Source organism: Pholcus phalangioides, unplaced genomic scaffold (genome assembly GCF_987345545.1).
Source record: "Pholcus phalangioides strain wild (caught in Gottingen) unplaced genomic scaffold, Ppha-v1.0 ptg000027l_1, whole genome shotgun sequence".
In the NCBI taxonomy this organism is placed as follows: domain Eukaryota; kingdom Metazoa; phylum Arthropoda; class Arachnida; order Araneae; family Pholcidae; genus Pholcus; species Pholcus phalangioides.
In genome coordinates, this window is record NW_028301617.1 from 10240769 (window position 1) to 10253802 (window position 13034).

A 13034-nucleotide genomic window follows, 5' to 3' on the forward strand; every position below is an offset into this window, starting at 1 on the left:
TGAAAAAGAATGGCCGAAATTTAATATACTTAATTTGAAATTTAAGCTGAAATGTAACTAGGAGAAAAATTATTAATTTGGGTATTCTGCGGGCCGATACGAAGCTTTCGTGGGCCGTGTCCGGTTTGCAGGGCCACTAATTTGCTGTTTTAGAAACAAATTAGGAGGGAGTATTGGCGATTCTTCTCAAGTTACACTCAGTGATTATGGAATAATGAACCACAAAAAAATTACATTTGCCGTCGTGACTTACGGGCCATTGATCAAACAGAGGCTCCTCGGAATTATAATAGATTTTAATGATGCCAAAATGTTTTTTTTTTAATTTTTAAACTGGACTTAACAGGCCACAAAAAGCTATTGGATCTTCGTCATTTTTGAAAAAGAATGGCCGAAATTTAATATACTTAATTTAAAATTTAAGCTGAAATATACTTAAAAAAAAAATTATTAATATGGGTATTCCACGGGCCGATACGAAGCTTTCGTGGCCGTATCCGGTTTACAGGGCCACTAATTAGCGACCACTGTTTTAAAGATAGATTATAAGGGTATAGTCGATTCTTTTAAATCAGGAAAAGTTATTAGCTGTGGTGACTTACGGAACCCCCTAATCAGTCCCGGAATTATTGGAAATTTTTTATCAATAGGCATGAACGATTTTTAATTTCTAAAATCGAGTTCGAGGGGGAGCATAAAACGTAATTTCTGTACTTTAAATAATCTTAAAACACAGTTAAACTTAAAAAGATTTACTTAATAAAATTATTCTAAACATATATCTACAAAAATGATAAATTGATTATTTTTTAAAATCGAATAATAATCGAAATTATCACTTACCGTACCAAGCCAACATGTGTGAACAGGTGCGGCTTATTCAACACTCTTCCAAAAAAGATGTAACGAGGGCGATTTTCACTCGTGTGCACAACGTTTACTCAAGTGTTACGTTTTCACTCGCATGGATTTAGACTAGTTTAAAAAAAAATCGAAAAACACACAAACACAAAAAATTTCACAGTTTTGCATACCGAATACTGTTCTTGACAACATCTCACATGTTATACATGCCGTACAGTATAACTGATCAAGTCGCCAACTTCATCATGTCCGCACACACGCACAGTCACTGAAACATGAATGATTCCGGGATGGGGGGGAGGGGGAGAACAACAACGACAACAATCACAAAAATAGACTCCGTTCACGCACAATCCGATGGTAGACACCTCTGGTAACGTCCGTCGGTGTCCATCTCCAGGATCACCATTTTGTTGGTGGGAGAGTACACCCTTGGGTCAATATCACGGACAGAGAAAAACAGAGAGCACACTCTCTCTCTCTCCTCCAGAAAAATCCTTGCAGTTCCTTCACCTTATGTCCGGTCCAGGCCTCTTTCCAATCTCCACACCGAAATTTTTAGTCTAACTGACCTTCCAATGTTATATAGAAAAATATATGGTGGATATAACGACTATATAGAGGATCAATATCTCAGTCCCTAGATGTTCACGGATATTTTTTTAAAGGGTTATTTTATTCAACTATTAAATAATCCCTTAATTTAATTTTTTTTTAAATTTTCGTCTGGACTGACCATAGATATTTAAATTAATGCATATGAGAGGGAGAGAGAGAGAGATATTGAGGCAGACACTTGCACACACAATGCGAGAGCGCAGTCGAGACACGACCTCCTCGAATGGTGGCCTACAGCTGACTGACTGGCTGGCTGGGTTGTGCTATCATCGTTGAGGAGACCGTGGCCGCTGTGGCGGGGCTCTGGCGGGCTCGCACAGTCATTTATTTTTATTTTGTAGAGGGTGAACGGAAGGCATGTGTGGCTAATGGGCAGGTTGGTGAATGGGGCTTCCAGGAGTGGACCCAAGGCTTTTTTTTTTTTTTGGAAGAGGTCAGTAATCATGCTTTGTATTGAGCTTCAAGCAATATGAATATTCTACACCAGTGTTTGTCGGCCTTTCTGTGAGAAAAAGGACTAGTAAAATGTCTGAAACAATTTTACGTACGGACCACTTGTGTCCCGTAATACGGGACGTTCCTGTAATTTTTGTTCTTCGAATATTTCTCATGCATTGGTCCCGTTTCTTCAACGATACTCAACTTTGAATTTGTAATAAGTACTTGCTAAAGTCATGAAAGCAGCGTTTTCATAATACAAATTATATTGTGATAATTATGACATAAGTTATAATTATTCATATCAGATATTTGTCAAGTTGAACATTTCACGTCTCATTCGCAATTTTTTTTTTTTTTTGGAATTTTAATTATGATTGGTGAACGCGCCCACTTCTGACGACGTTTTTGGTGACAATCGACCGACGATGTCCCGCATTTTAAGGATTATTAACCCTTTAAGCGGTTTTTAAAATTTCCGCGATCCGCATTTTTTAACTGGCACATTGGAAATAAAAGCGCACGCTCACTGTGGAATGTAAAATCAATGTTCTGACCACTAAAATTTTATCGTCCCGCAACAAAACGCATTGGCAGTAACGCCGGCTGGAACAAGACAATGGTGACGCCACCGTGGTGTCGCCCGCAGTCATAGTGAAAGTCAAGAACTCTCGCGAGATATCTCGGGGTGACCGAAGTAAAGTAGATCAAGTTTGACGAGATAACTCGGGATTGCCGCTGTAAGAGTTAAGGGATCTCAGTTTACCGTATTTTTCTCTGTAAAATATGGTCACCAGATCATTTGAATATTTTTTCCCTATATATTTAACTACGATAACGGGAGAATCCCTTTATTTCCACACCCTTCAGCATTTTCAGCAGTAATTATCAAATTGCAATTTTTGGCAAAATTTAGCGATATATCCCGTATTTCGGATCACAATTTTTCCTGCATTCTCCTGCATGATGTGTGGTGAATGTAGGTATGAAGGCATAATTTTATTTTATATAATCCGTAATGGATATTACTAATATCAATTACAAAAGGTGAACAATATTTTTAAATCTGCCTGCGTACCACCTATGCCATCGTCGCGGACGACAGGTTGAGAAACGCTATTCTATACATTACTCGAACTAACCTTGAATAATGGTGGAAATTTAAAGTGTGATTTAATTACTTCCTCTGTTGCTTGAATTTTGATTTTTCTTTAAATTGAATGGATAATTCTAAAAAAAATCCACAAAGAATTTGTTTGAAAATATATTGAAAAACCAAAAATAATTTTTTGAAAAATTATTTTTGCACGTAATATATTTTTAAAATTAATAGAATTTTTTGTTTTATGCTGTAGAAAAAAATATCCTTCGGTATGAAACAAAATTGTATGAAGAATAAAGAATGAATAATGATATTATAAAATGAATATAATAATTATAATAATATCATAAAAATGAATATAGAAATCACAATAAGAATGAATATAGAAATCACAATAAGAATGAATATAGAAATCACAATAAGAATGAATATAGAAATCACAATAAGAATGAATATAGAAATCACAATAAGTATGAATATGAAAATTCATTATAAGAATGACTATAAAAATCATAATAAGAATGAATAAAAAAAATTATTATAAGAAACAATATAGAAATCATAATAAGAATGAATATGAAAAATCATAATAAGAATGAATGTAAAAATCATAATAAGAATGAATATAAAAATAATAATAAGAATGAATGTAAAAATCATAATAAGAAATGTAAAAATCGTAATAAGAAATATAAAAATCATTATAAGAATGAATATAAAAATCATTATAAGAATGAATATAAAGATCATAATAAGAATGAATACAAAAATCATTATAAGAATGAATATAAAAATCATGATAAATGAATATCAAAATCATAATAAATGAATATCAAAATCATAATAAATGAATATCAAAATCATAATAAATGAATATCAAAATCATAATAAGAATGAATATAAAAATCATAATAAGAATGAATATAAAAATCATAATAAGAATGAATATAAAAATCATACAGTAATAAGAATTCATGTAATAATTTTAATAAGAATTTATGTAAAAATTATAATAAGAATTTATGTAAAAATCATAATAAGAATTTATGTAAAAATCATAATAAGAATTTATGTAAAAATTATAATAAGAATTTATGTAAAAATTATAATAAGAATTTATGTATATCAAAATCATAATAAATGAATATCAAAATCATAATAAATGAATATCAAAATCATAATAAATGAATATCAAAATCATAATAAATGAATATCAAAATCATAATAAATGAATATCAAAATCATAATAAATGAATATCAAAATCATAATAAATGAATATCAAAATCATAATAAATGAATATCAAAATCATAATAAATGAATATCAAAATCATAATAAATGAATATCAAAATCATAATAAATGAATATCAAAATCATAATAAATGAATATCAAAATCATAATGAGAATGAATTTCCTCCAGTATAAAAAATTTAAAGTTTAAGGCACAGTAGGGCAATGTCGTAACTAGGATTTTTGCGGCCCCCACAACTTCAAAAATTTGAAAATTTTGTAACATGGTGTTTTTCGTTCCCACTTAAAACTGCCGCCCCCTCCTAAATTTTGCCACCCGGGGGTGCCCTATAGTTCCGGCCTTGCAGTGGTCTAGATAATCCGAGGTAAACGGGGGAGAGAGAGAGAGAGAGACCAACCACACACCTCGGATTACCGAAAACTCGGATTATACGGGGAGCGTATTTTCAAAAGAGAACATTTCCGCTTTTTTTTCCCGAAATGCAGGAATTTGTGAATTTTCGGGATAAGCTGCGTCAGATTATGCAACCGGGACTATTTTTGGTTGAAATTGCAATGTGTAAAGTTAGTCGTTTCGATCAAAACGGGTAACACATTCACCTTTTCCGTACACATCGGTATTTATGATCTCTCGATAACAAATGGGACCGAAAATTTTGTCCGCTAACGAGGAGTGTCCGTTAATGGATAGTATTATACATAGTATTATACAAAGTTTATGGTTCGGTAAATATATAATTGTCTGATGTCTAGTGTGTGACAATTAATTTTTCTATCGTTTCCATTATAGGCCTGTATTAATGTATTTCACTCCCCGTTAGCGGACACTCTGGATAGCGGACAGTAAAATCCGGCAAACTCCAAACTCTTTTCCCAAATCTAATTCATTAATTTTTGGTCATTAACCGAGAATTTATCATACCCAAGTAAGGTTATGTTTAATCCCAAGCTGATATTGGTAAATATTATGAATCGTCAACAATTACAGTGGATCCCGCTTATAACGTTTTTCAAAAAACCATCATGAAAAATCGTTGTAAGCGGGAAAACGCTTTAAACGGGGAAATCTCAGTGAGAATTAGTTGTAGTTCAGGCCAGGAAAATAAGTCGTACTAAGCGTGAAAACGTTAAAAGTGGGAGCGTAATTACCTAATAAACGGAACCTTACTACGGTCGAGAATGGTGAATTCGAATGGTAATGTAGGTTTTGTTTGTTGATTCGTGTGAAGGAAGCCAACATTACAAGACTAATAATGTTGTTTGAATCATGGGCGGCGATACGGGCGTGGGGGGCGTTTGCCCCCCTCCCCACCCAGTGTCAAAAGTGGCGTCGCGTGCGCGCGCGCGACTGATCTAATGCACATATGTATAGATGAATTGATATCATCATCATCATTATCATCATCGTGGCCTCCCCCCCCCCCCAGACGTCCAAGTCGATCTCCGCCTATGGTCTGAATGTTTCTAGCTTCTTCACACTCAATTTAGTTTTTATTGCAAAATATGTGTGGCGTGCGCGCAGGGTCGCAACTTTATCTTTTTCCAATTCCATTTGGGGATTATGCATAATTGCCGGTAAAAGTGATATATAAATAATGTAAAATTTAATCAAACTTTCTTTATCGAGACGATCGTGATTATGCATAACCACCGGTGTGTCACTTTTGCACACAGTAACAAATGTATAGGAACCACCAATTGTGAGTCATTCAAGTATTACGTCAGCCTCCATGGGGGGGGGGGTGTCCGATTTGCTGACTTTGCTGACTGGGGGGGAGGGGTTTGAATGATGCTTACGTCATCAACCACCCTTTATAAAAATATTAAATATTCTTAATGGCATCTTATACTCGGTGCGACAAAAACGAGAAAACCCTTTCGCTAGTTTGTGGTCACCTGAACTAGCATTCTCCCTATTCATAAGTCATAGTATTTCTCAACCGCCGGGCCACGGACAAGTACCCAGGCCCTAACACTAGTCACACCGGGCCGTGAGTGTGATTCGCAGTTTCATTTTACCATTAATTTCTCGTTGGTTGTGTGTGGCCGGGCCTTTCACTTAGGCAAAAGAGATTTACCGGGCAGCGGGCTCGGTTAGGTCGAAAAACCACTGCTCTATAGAGCCACTTTAGTTATCTTTGAATGTTTCGGTTAGTGTACCTAACAGCCTGAGTGTGTAGCTAGTGTTGTGTATGATATTTCAGTGCTGCCATCTATACTTCAAATTGTGAGTGAAGTGTAATGATTGAATATTTGTAACGTTGTAGGCCTGTTGCTCTCTGTGGCGAGACTTTTTAACGGGGAGATCGGCTCGCATTCGCGCCTTGAAGTTGGGAACCACAGAAAACCAACTTCAGCCGACCACCACTGTGGGGGTTCGAACCCGGATCCTCGCCGGGCCCACCCCTCGCGTACGTCTCTGATCCGTCTGACGTGTTAGGAGGTAGGGGTAGAGATGACGGAATTTTGCTAACAAGAGGGGGGGGGGGGGGTCAGAGTTTTGTTGACAAGTGATGGGGTGTCAAAAATGGCTAAAAATTTGCTGACGTAACACTTCGACGGCCCGGAGTCAAGCGTCGTATAAATGTAAAAGTCGTATAAACGAGGTTCGAACGTATATCTTACTTCCCCCGTTAGCAGACAAAAATTTATGGTCCCATGGGTGTCCGAGAGGTTCTACTGTATCCGCTAACGGGAGTGTCCGTTATGGGAAGATTCACTGTAAGATGATCATGCTTCTTATGTTAATGACGAGAGAGAAGCGGTAAGGGCAACTTCCTGGGCTAGTTAAAATCTTCTTTGGAAACGGAACATTTGTCAAATTCAAATTGCAGATTGATTCAAATTGCTCTTGTGTGAATGTTGATCAAGAAACATAATATTTGACTAGTCTTCCCCCCATTCCCACATGCTGCTACCTGCTGCTCTGTTTCTACTTTGTTTTTTACTTTTACGTGGGGGGGTCATTCAAGTATTACGTCAGCATTGATGGGGGGATGGGGTTCCGGGTTTGCTGACTTTTGATCACAAGGGAGAGGGGGGTGAATGATGATGCTTACGTCATCAATCCCCCCTTTATATGAAATATTCTTAATGGTATATCTTTACTGGTATAACCCTACTTTTTACCCAAAAACCCTACTTTGTGGGAACCTGAATTAACATTTTCCCTATTAATAAGTCCTCTATAGAGCCACTTTAGCGATCTCTAAATGTCCCGCGGACCCCTCAAGGGATCTGGAAACGTGTCAGTGCCGCTCAAGTGTTCTAGAAATGGGTCGCGGGCAGCTTAAGCACTCTGGAACTGTGCCGCACTTCACTCAAGTGTACCGTAATTATATATGCAGCGGATCACTTAAGTAATCTGGGAGCGTGCCGCGGGTAACTTGAGTGATGTAGAACTACACTGAGAGACACTGAAGTGCTCTAAACCCCTGCCACATGTCACTAAAGGAATTTCTAAATGTGCCGCTGACCGCTTAAGTGTTCCGGAACTCTGCCACGGGGTCGCTCAAATGATCTGTAAATATGGAAGAGTTGATCAACTTTGCCCAAGACTATTAAGAAGACACCAACGAATAAGGCAGATACACGAAATACATTCGCGTATTTGCCTTATTCGTTGGTGTCTTCTTAATGATCTATAAATGCATCCCGGGGTCATTTAAGTGATCTTTGAATTTGCCGCGGGTCCGCTTAAGCGATCTGTAAATGTGCCGCTCAATTGGTTTTTACAAAATTGGGTTTGAGGTGGCAGGTCGCATTAGATAATCCCTAGCGTCATGGGTTTAGCATATACGCATATCCATATTTTATGTGCAAATAGTAGTAGTAGAACACACGGCTTTCTAATTGGAGAGGCGGGGTGGGGGGGGTCCTACTCCTACATATTTTGCCCTTTATTCAACGGCTTAATATTTGATTTCGATATTAATTGCAAATCAATATCCAAAGGCTATCAGGGGCTAGGCCAACCGAAATTCGGATCCATTTCTCGGGACCCTTCACAAAATGAAAATTAAAGAAAACCGATTCCTTTTGTTCAAAAATTACCTTTTTTTAGGAAAAAAATTTGCCAACTCTCAAAAAGAAATTAACTTTCACTTCCCACAAAACTTTTCACAAAATTAATGGCGATTTTTCACAAAAATAAGGAAAAAATTTTTCGCGAAAAAATTCCAAGGAAAATCTCAAAAACAGGACCCAATAAAGAAGGTCTGGACATACCCGCGATTATTATTGTTAAGTGAGGCTGACGTGGGCTCCAACCTCCAGGAGGCATGTCCCCCCCCCCCCGCCCCCACCGAGGGCAGAGCTGACACAAGGCTCTTGCCCTAGGTCCAGTAAGAACAGCGTTAAATTGGGATAGAAGGGTTTTTACGCCGTTAACCGCAAAAAACTGGGTTTTTTTTTTTTTTTTTTTTTTTTTTTTTTGTTGGCATCAGGAGAGAAAGGGCTACAACTTTCTGATTGGAATGTGGTTGTTACGCACTATATTTTCACTCTCAAGACTGGTACTGGGTAATTTTCGAACGCCTGTTGAGCATCTCAAAGAAAAAAAAGGGGGGTTAAAACAAGATATATTATTGAACAGTGACAACCATGGTGGTGGTGGTGGTGTTTTGAGTAATTAACATGGAGGAAAGAATTACAAGGTAAAAAAAAGGAAAAGTGCTGAGGACGTGTAAGCTCTAGGTGGAAAGAAAAAAATATATATATACAGGGTGATTATAAAAAAACTATCCCGACATATGGGCCCCCTAACTATCATACCATTCACAGAAACTGAATGAAATTTTGGCATAAGGTATTTTGATGTATGCGCTCAAGAATGATATGGAAAACGACAGTGTCACTCTAATAGTTACGGTTACTGTGAGAAAATTTCGAAAATATCAAATGGCAACACCAAGTTTTTTGTATTGGAATGCGATCTCCATACTGAAAAACACTAAATAGCGTTGGAATGGCACCTGTAGCACGAAAATCCCCGGAGCTAGGCAAGTAAAAAGGACTTTGCCGTGCACCAGAGCATTAATGGTCGTTTCATTCGTCACGCCGTTTCTTAGGCTGAGATCCCAGCCTGATTAGTCCTCCACAAGGTCATGTGGAAAACACAATAAAATGCTTTATTTTATGCTGCTTCTCTGTCCTTATTGGTTGTCCTCACTTTTAGCCTATCTACCGCCGGTGATTTTCATGCTACAGTTGCCGTTCGACCTTACTGTCCTTCGAAATAGTCACCTCCCATTACTATGCACCGCTGAGATCTCCTATACATGTCCTGGAAACTTTGCAAGAAGTCTTCTTTTGGGATGGAGTTCAAAGCCTCGTCACGTTTCGTTGGATGTTAGGAATATCGTCAAATCTCTTTCCTTTCAAAGCGAGTCTGAGTCGTAGGAATAGGAAGAAGTCTGGAGGATTGAGATCTGGCGAGTATGGTGGATGTTCAATTTGCACCAACCCCCTTTCTTGCCAGGAACTGTTTGACGATATTGGCTGTGTGAGGGCGAGCATTGTCGTGAACAAGAAACCATGAACCTTGTTGTGCGTACTGAGGTCGTACCCTGCGTAGACGTTTCATGAAACGGGTCAAAATTTCAATGTACCTTGCAGCATTCATCGTCGTTCCCTCAGGTAGAAATTCCTTGTGGATTTTCCTGTTCTCAGTTAAGAACCAACGCACTAAACAAGCACTTTGTAAAACAAGTCTTTCACTGAACACAAACGACGCTCAACTGAACAACGGTGGCGGCAGATGGTCAACACCTGCCGCTACGCATGTGCAGCGTTTTGCTTCGGCAGTGTTGCCAGATCGGCCGTTCTGACTTCATTCACCGAACTTTATTGTCAGAGGTTATATATATACACCATTATTAAAAAAAAAAGTTCAAAAGTGTCTTTCTATGTTAGTCTCAGATAAGAGATAGGATTTAATTAATTTTTTGTAGGTAGGCAGAGAGACATTTGTATCGAAATTTAAAGGAAGTGAATTTCATAGAACTTTGGAATAATATATGTAAAGTGTTTTCTAGCCATTATTTTGTGAATTAGTAGTAGAGTGTAAGTACTATTTATTTTCTTGAGGACGAGCGAGAGTGGTATTAAGGTTGAAGGAAAACTAATTTTTGTGAATGAGCAATAGTGATTTGTAAAAATAAAGATGTCGAAGAGGTAATATTTGTAGGCGGTTATAAAGGGCAAATTTAGGCGAGTGATAATCATTAGTAATAAACCGCATAATTCTATTTTGAATAGAAATGATTGGTTGAAGATTAGTAAGGTAGTCGCTGCGCCCCAAGCAAGAAGTCCGTACATTACATGGTAATGGAAAAAAAGCAAATCTAAGTGTTAATAAAAAGGTGTTAGTTGCACATTGTAATAAAATTTGTAAAGCATAAATCTAAGCTTATTTAATAAATATTTGACATGGGATTTCCATTTCATATCTTGGTCAATATGCAAACCTAAATATTTTATTGTACTCTAGTTCTTGACACGTGCAAGAAAAATCATTGCTGCAGTTGATGTCATGGAAAATAATACTTACGCCAGATTGGTTAGTGGGAATTAAAGAAAAATTAATAAACTTGGTTTTAGTAACGTTAATTTGGAGGTCGTTAGCGCGGAACCAATTTCTTACTTTTAGGAGATCATTATTTACAGTATTTTGGAGAGATTGGTAATCAGAAGCAGAAAAGAGAAGAACCGTGTCATCCGCGAACGCAATTATTTCACCTTCAATATCAAGTTTACAAAAATCATTAATGAAAATAGTAAACAGAAGTGGGCCGAGTACTGAGCCCTGAGGAATACCTTTTATTATGTTCATGGGATCACTAATGCTTGTAATACATTTAACAAATTGTGTTCTATTGTGCAAATAAGATTTAAAAAGATTAAGTGCATTACCTCTAATACCGAGTTTTTCAAGTTTATGAAGAAGGATTTCATGATTTACGCTATCAAATGCTTTTCTTATAGCTAGAAAAACTTCAAGAGTCTTTCTTGAGGCATCAAGGTTATGTACAACAGAGGAAGTTAGTTGAAGGATGGCAGATTCAGTGTTTTTATTTGTGAGGAAACCATACTGATATTCAGAATATAAATTATGGTTAGATAAAAAGGAATGGACTCTAGTTTTTAATATAGTTTCAAAGATCTTGGAAATAGAAGACAGAATAGAGATTAGTCTAAAATTGTTAAAATCATTTTTATCACCTGATTTAAATATTGGGAAAACAGTAGCTAATTTACGTGAATCTGGGAAAACACCATTTACAATGCAATTGTTAATCAAGTCTGCCAGGAGCACAATAGTGTCACCCGGTAGACATTTTAGAATTTTATAATTAATTAGGTCAGTACTAGAAACTTTGTTAGATAAATTATATTTATGATCTTTACTACTTCATCAGGTGTAGTTGGGAAAATAAAGATGGAATTGCTGTTATTAGAAATGTAGTTTTTGCAATCATCAGATATTGGGCGAGATAGAGGAGAAATGTTTATAAAATGTGCATTGAATTCATTTGCTATTCGAATCATATCAGTACCTGAAGGCAACGTGACAGGGTTTTCATTTGTTCCTAATATTTTATTAACAAATTTCCAACGTTTGAAAGGTGAATCGCAATTTAAGCAGGTTGATGAGATAAAGGCCGTGCTAGCACTTACAGGACACCCTGTATATTTTTACCTCTATTATAACACACATAACCTGCTTAAAACCTACACTGGATATAACATACCAAAAGAATGGTCTATACCAAGAAAATAATTCGGATATAACATACTGCAAAAAAAAACTTGCGGAGAGATAATGATGTTTTCTCTCAAAAAGTCTTAAATTTTTTCCATAAACGAGAAATTACATTGTCAAAACAGTCACATTTCTCATCAACAGATGGCACTTAATTTTTTTTTAAACTTTGCAATTAACTTACAATTACCTGTCGGTAAACAGAAAATTTTTGGCATTTAATGAAATTAATTCTATCTTTCTGCTCAAACCTCACCGCGTCTACGTTTTTTGCATTATTGAATGTTTTCCTGGTTTTTGTTGCTGTGTGATCACTTTATAGATGGCGGTGATGAAAAAACAATTGTAACTCACTCACTGTCGAATATCTATGCTAATTTCAAATATAGTATTGATTCGTGACGTTTATATAGAATTTATATACATCAGTGAGATGTTTTTTTCCAAATAAAGTGTACAATACCGTAAACTTCAAAGGAAAACCGTAGCATAAACTCAAACAAATCATTAACATTTCCAAAAATATCCGCATGGTGTTGTTGTACATCAGGTTTTCTAATAATTTCTCAGGTATCAATCAAAAAAAACTATATTCATGTTATATTACATTTTAATTATGTATCACATAAGCTTCTTTTTTGTCCGCGACAATCTCAATAACGCATTTTATGCACTTACGCTATTGCTACGTAAGCCGATTTCAAGACCTCGCTTATAGCATGCACGAAGGTTATATAGCACGCACTTCTTGAATCACTTAGGGCAGAGGTTCTTTACCTTTTTCAGCCGCGACCCAAAATCAGCAACAAGGTCCGTGTGACTTTGTTTTTTCGAAATCAGTGAAACAAGTGACGCGATAATTGCATTTATAACAGGACTGTAACTGGATTTTTACGACTCATCTTGGAAGCCCCTGCGAATCAAGTTTGGGTCGTGATTCATAATCTCAAGAGCCCCTGGCTGTTAGTGGATATGAGCGACACATTTTGCAAGCCCCT

General features: G+C 36.6%; 1 protein-coding gene across 2 annotated transcripts in view; it reads right to left on the reverse strand.

Moving 5' to 3' along the window:
* LOC149068382 (uncharacterized) overlaps positions 1–1725 on the reverse strand; it is a 186598-nt gene extending 184873 nt beyond the window's left edge. The window contains exon 1 of one of the 2 annotated variants that reach the window (XM_089251525.1): positions 844–1725. In XM_089251525.1, coding sequence (XP_089107651.1) covers positions 844–859 — 16 coding nt within the window. In that variant the 5' untranslated portion in view covers positions 860–1725. The remainder of the gene's footprint in view (positions 1–843) is intronic. The other variant, XM_089251524.1, reaches the window with a different exon arrangement.
* Between the last annotated feature and the right edge of the window lie 11309 nt (positions 1726–13034).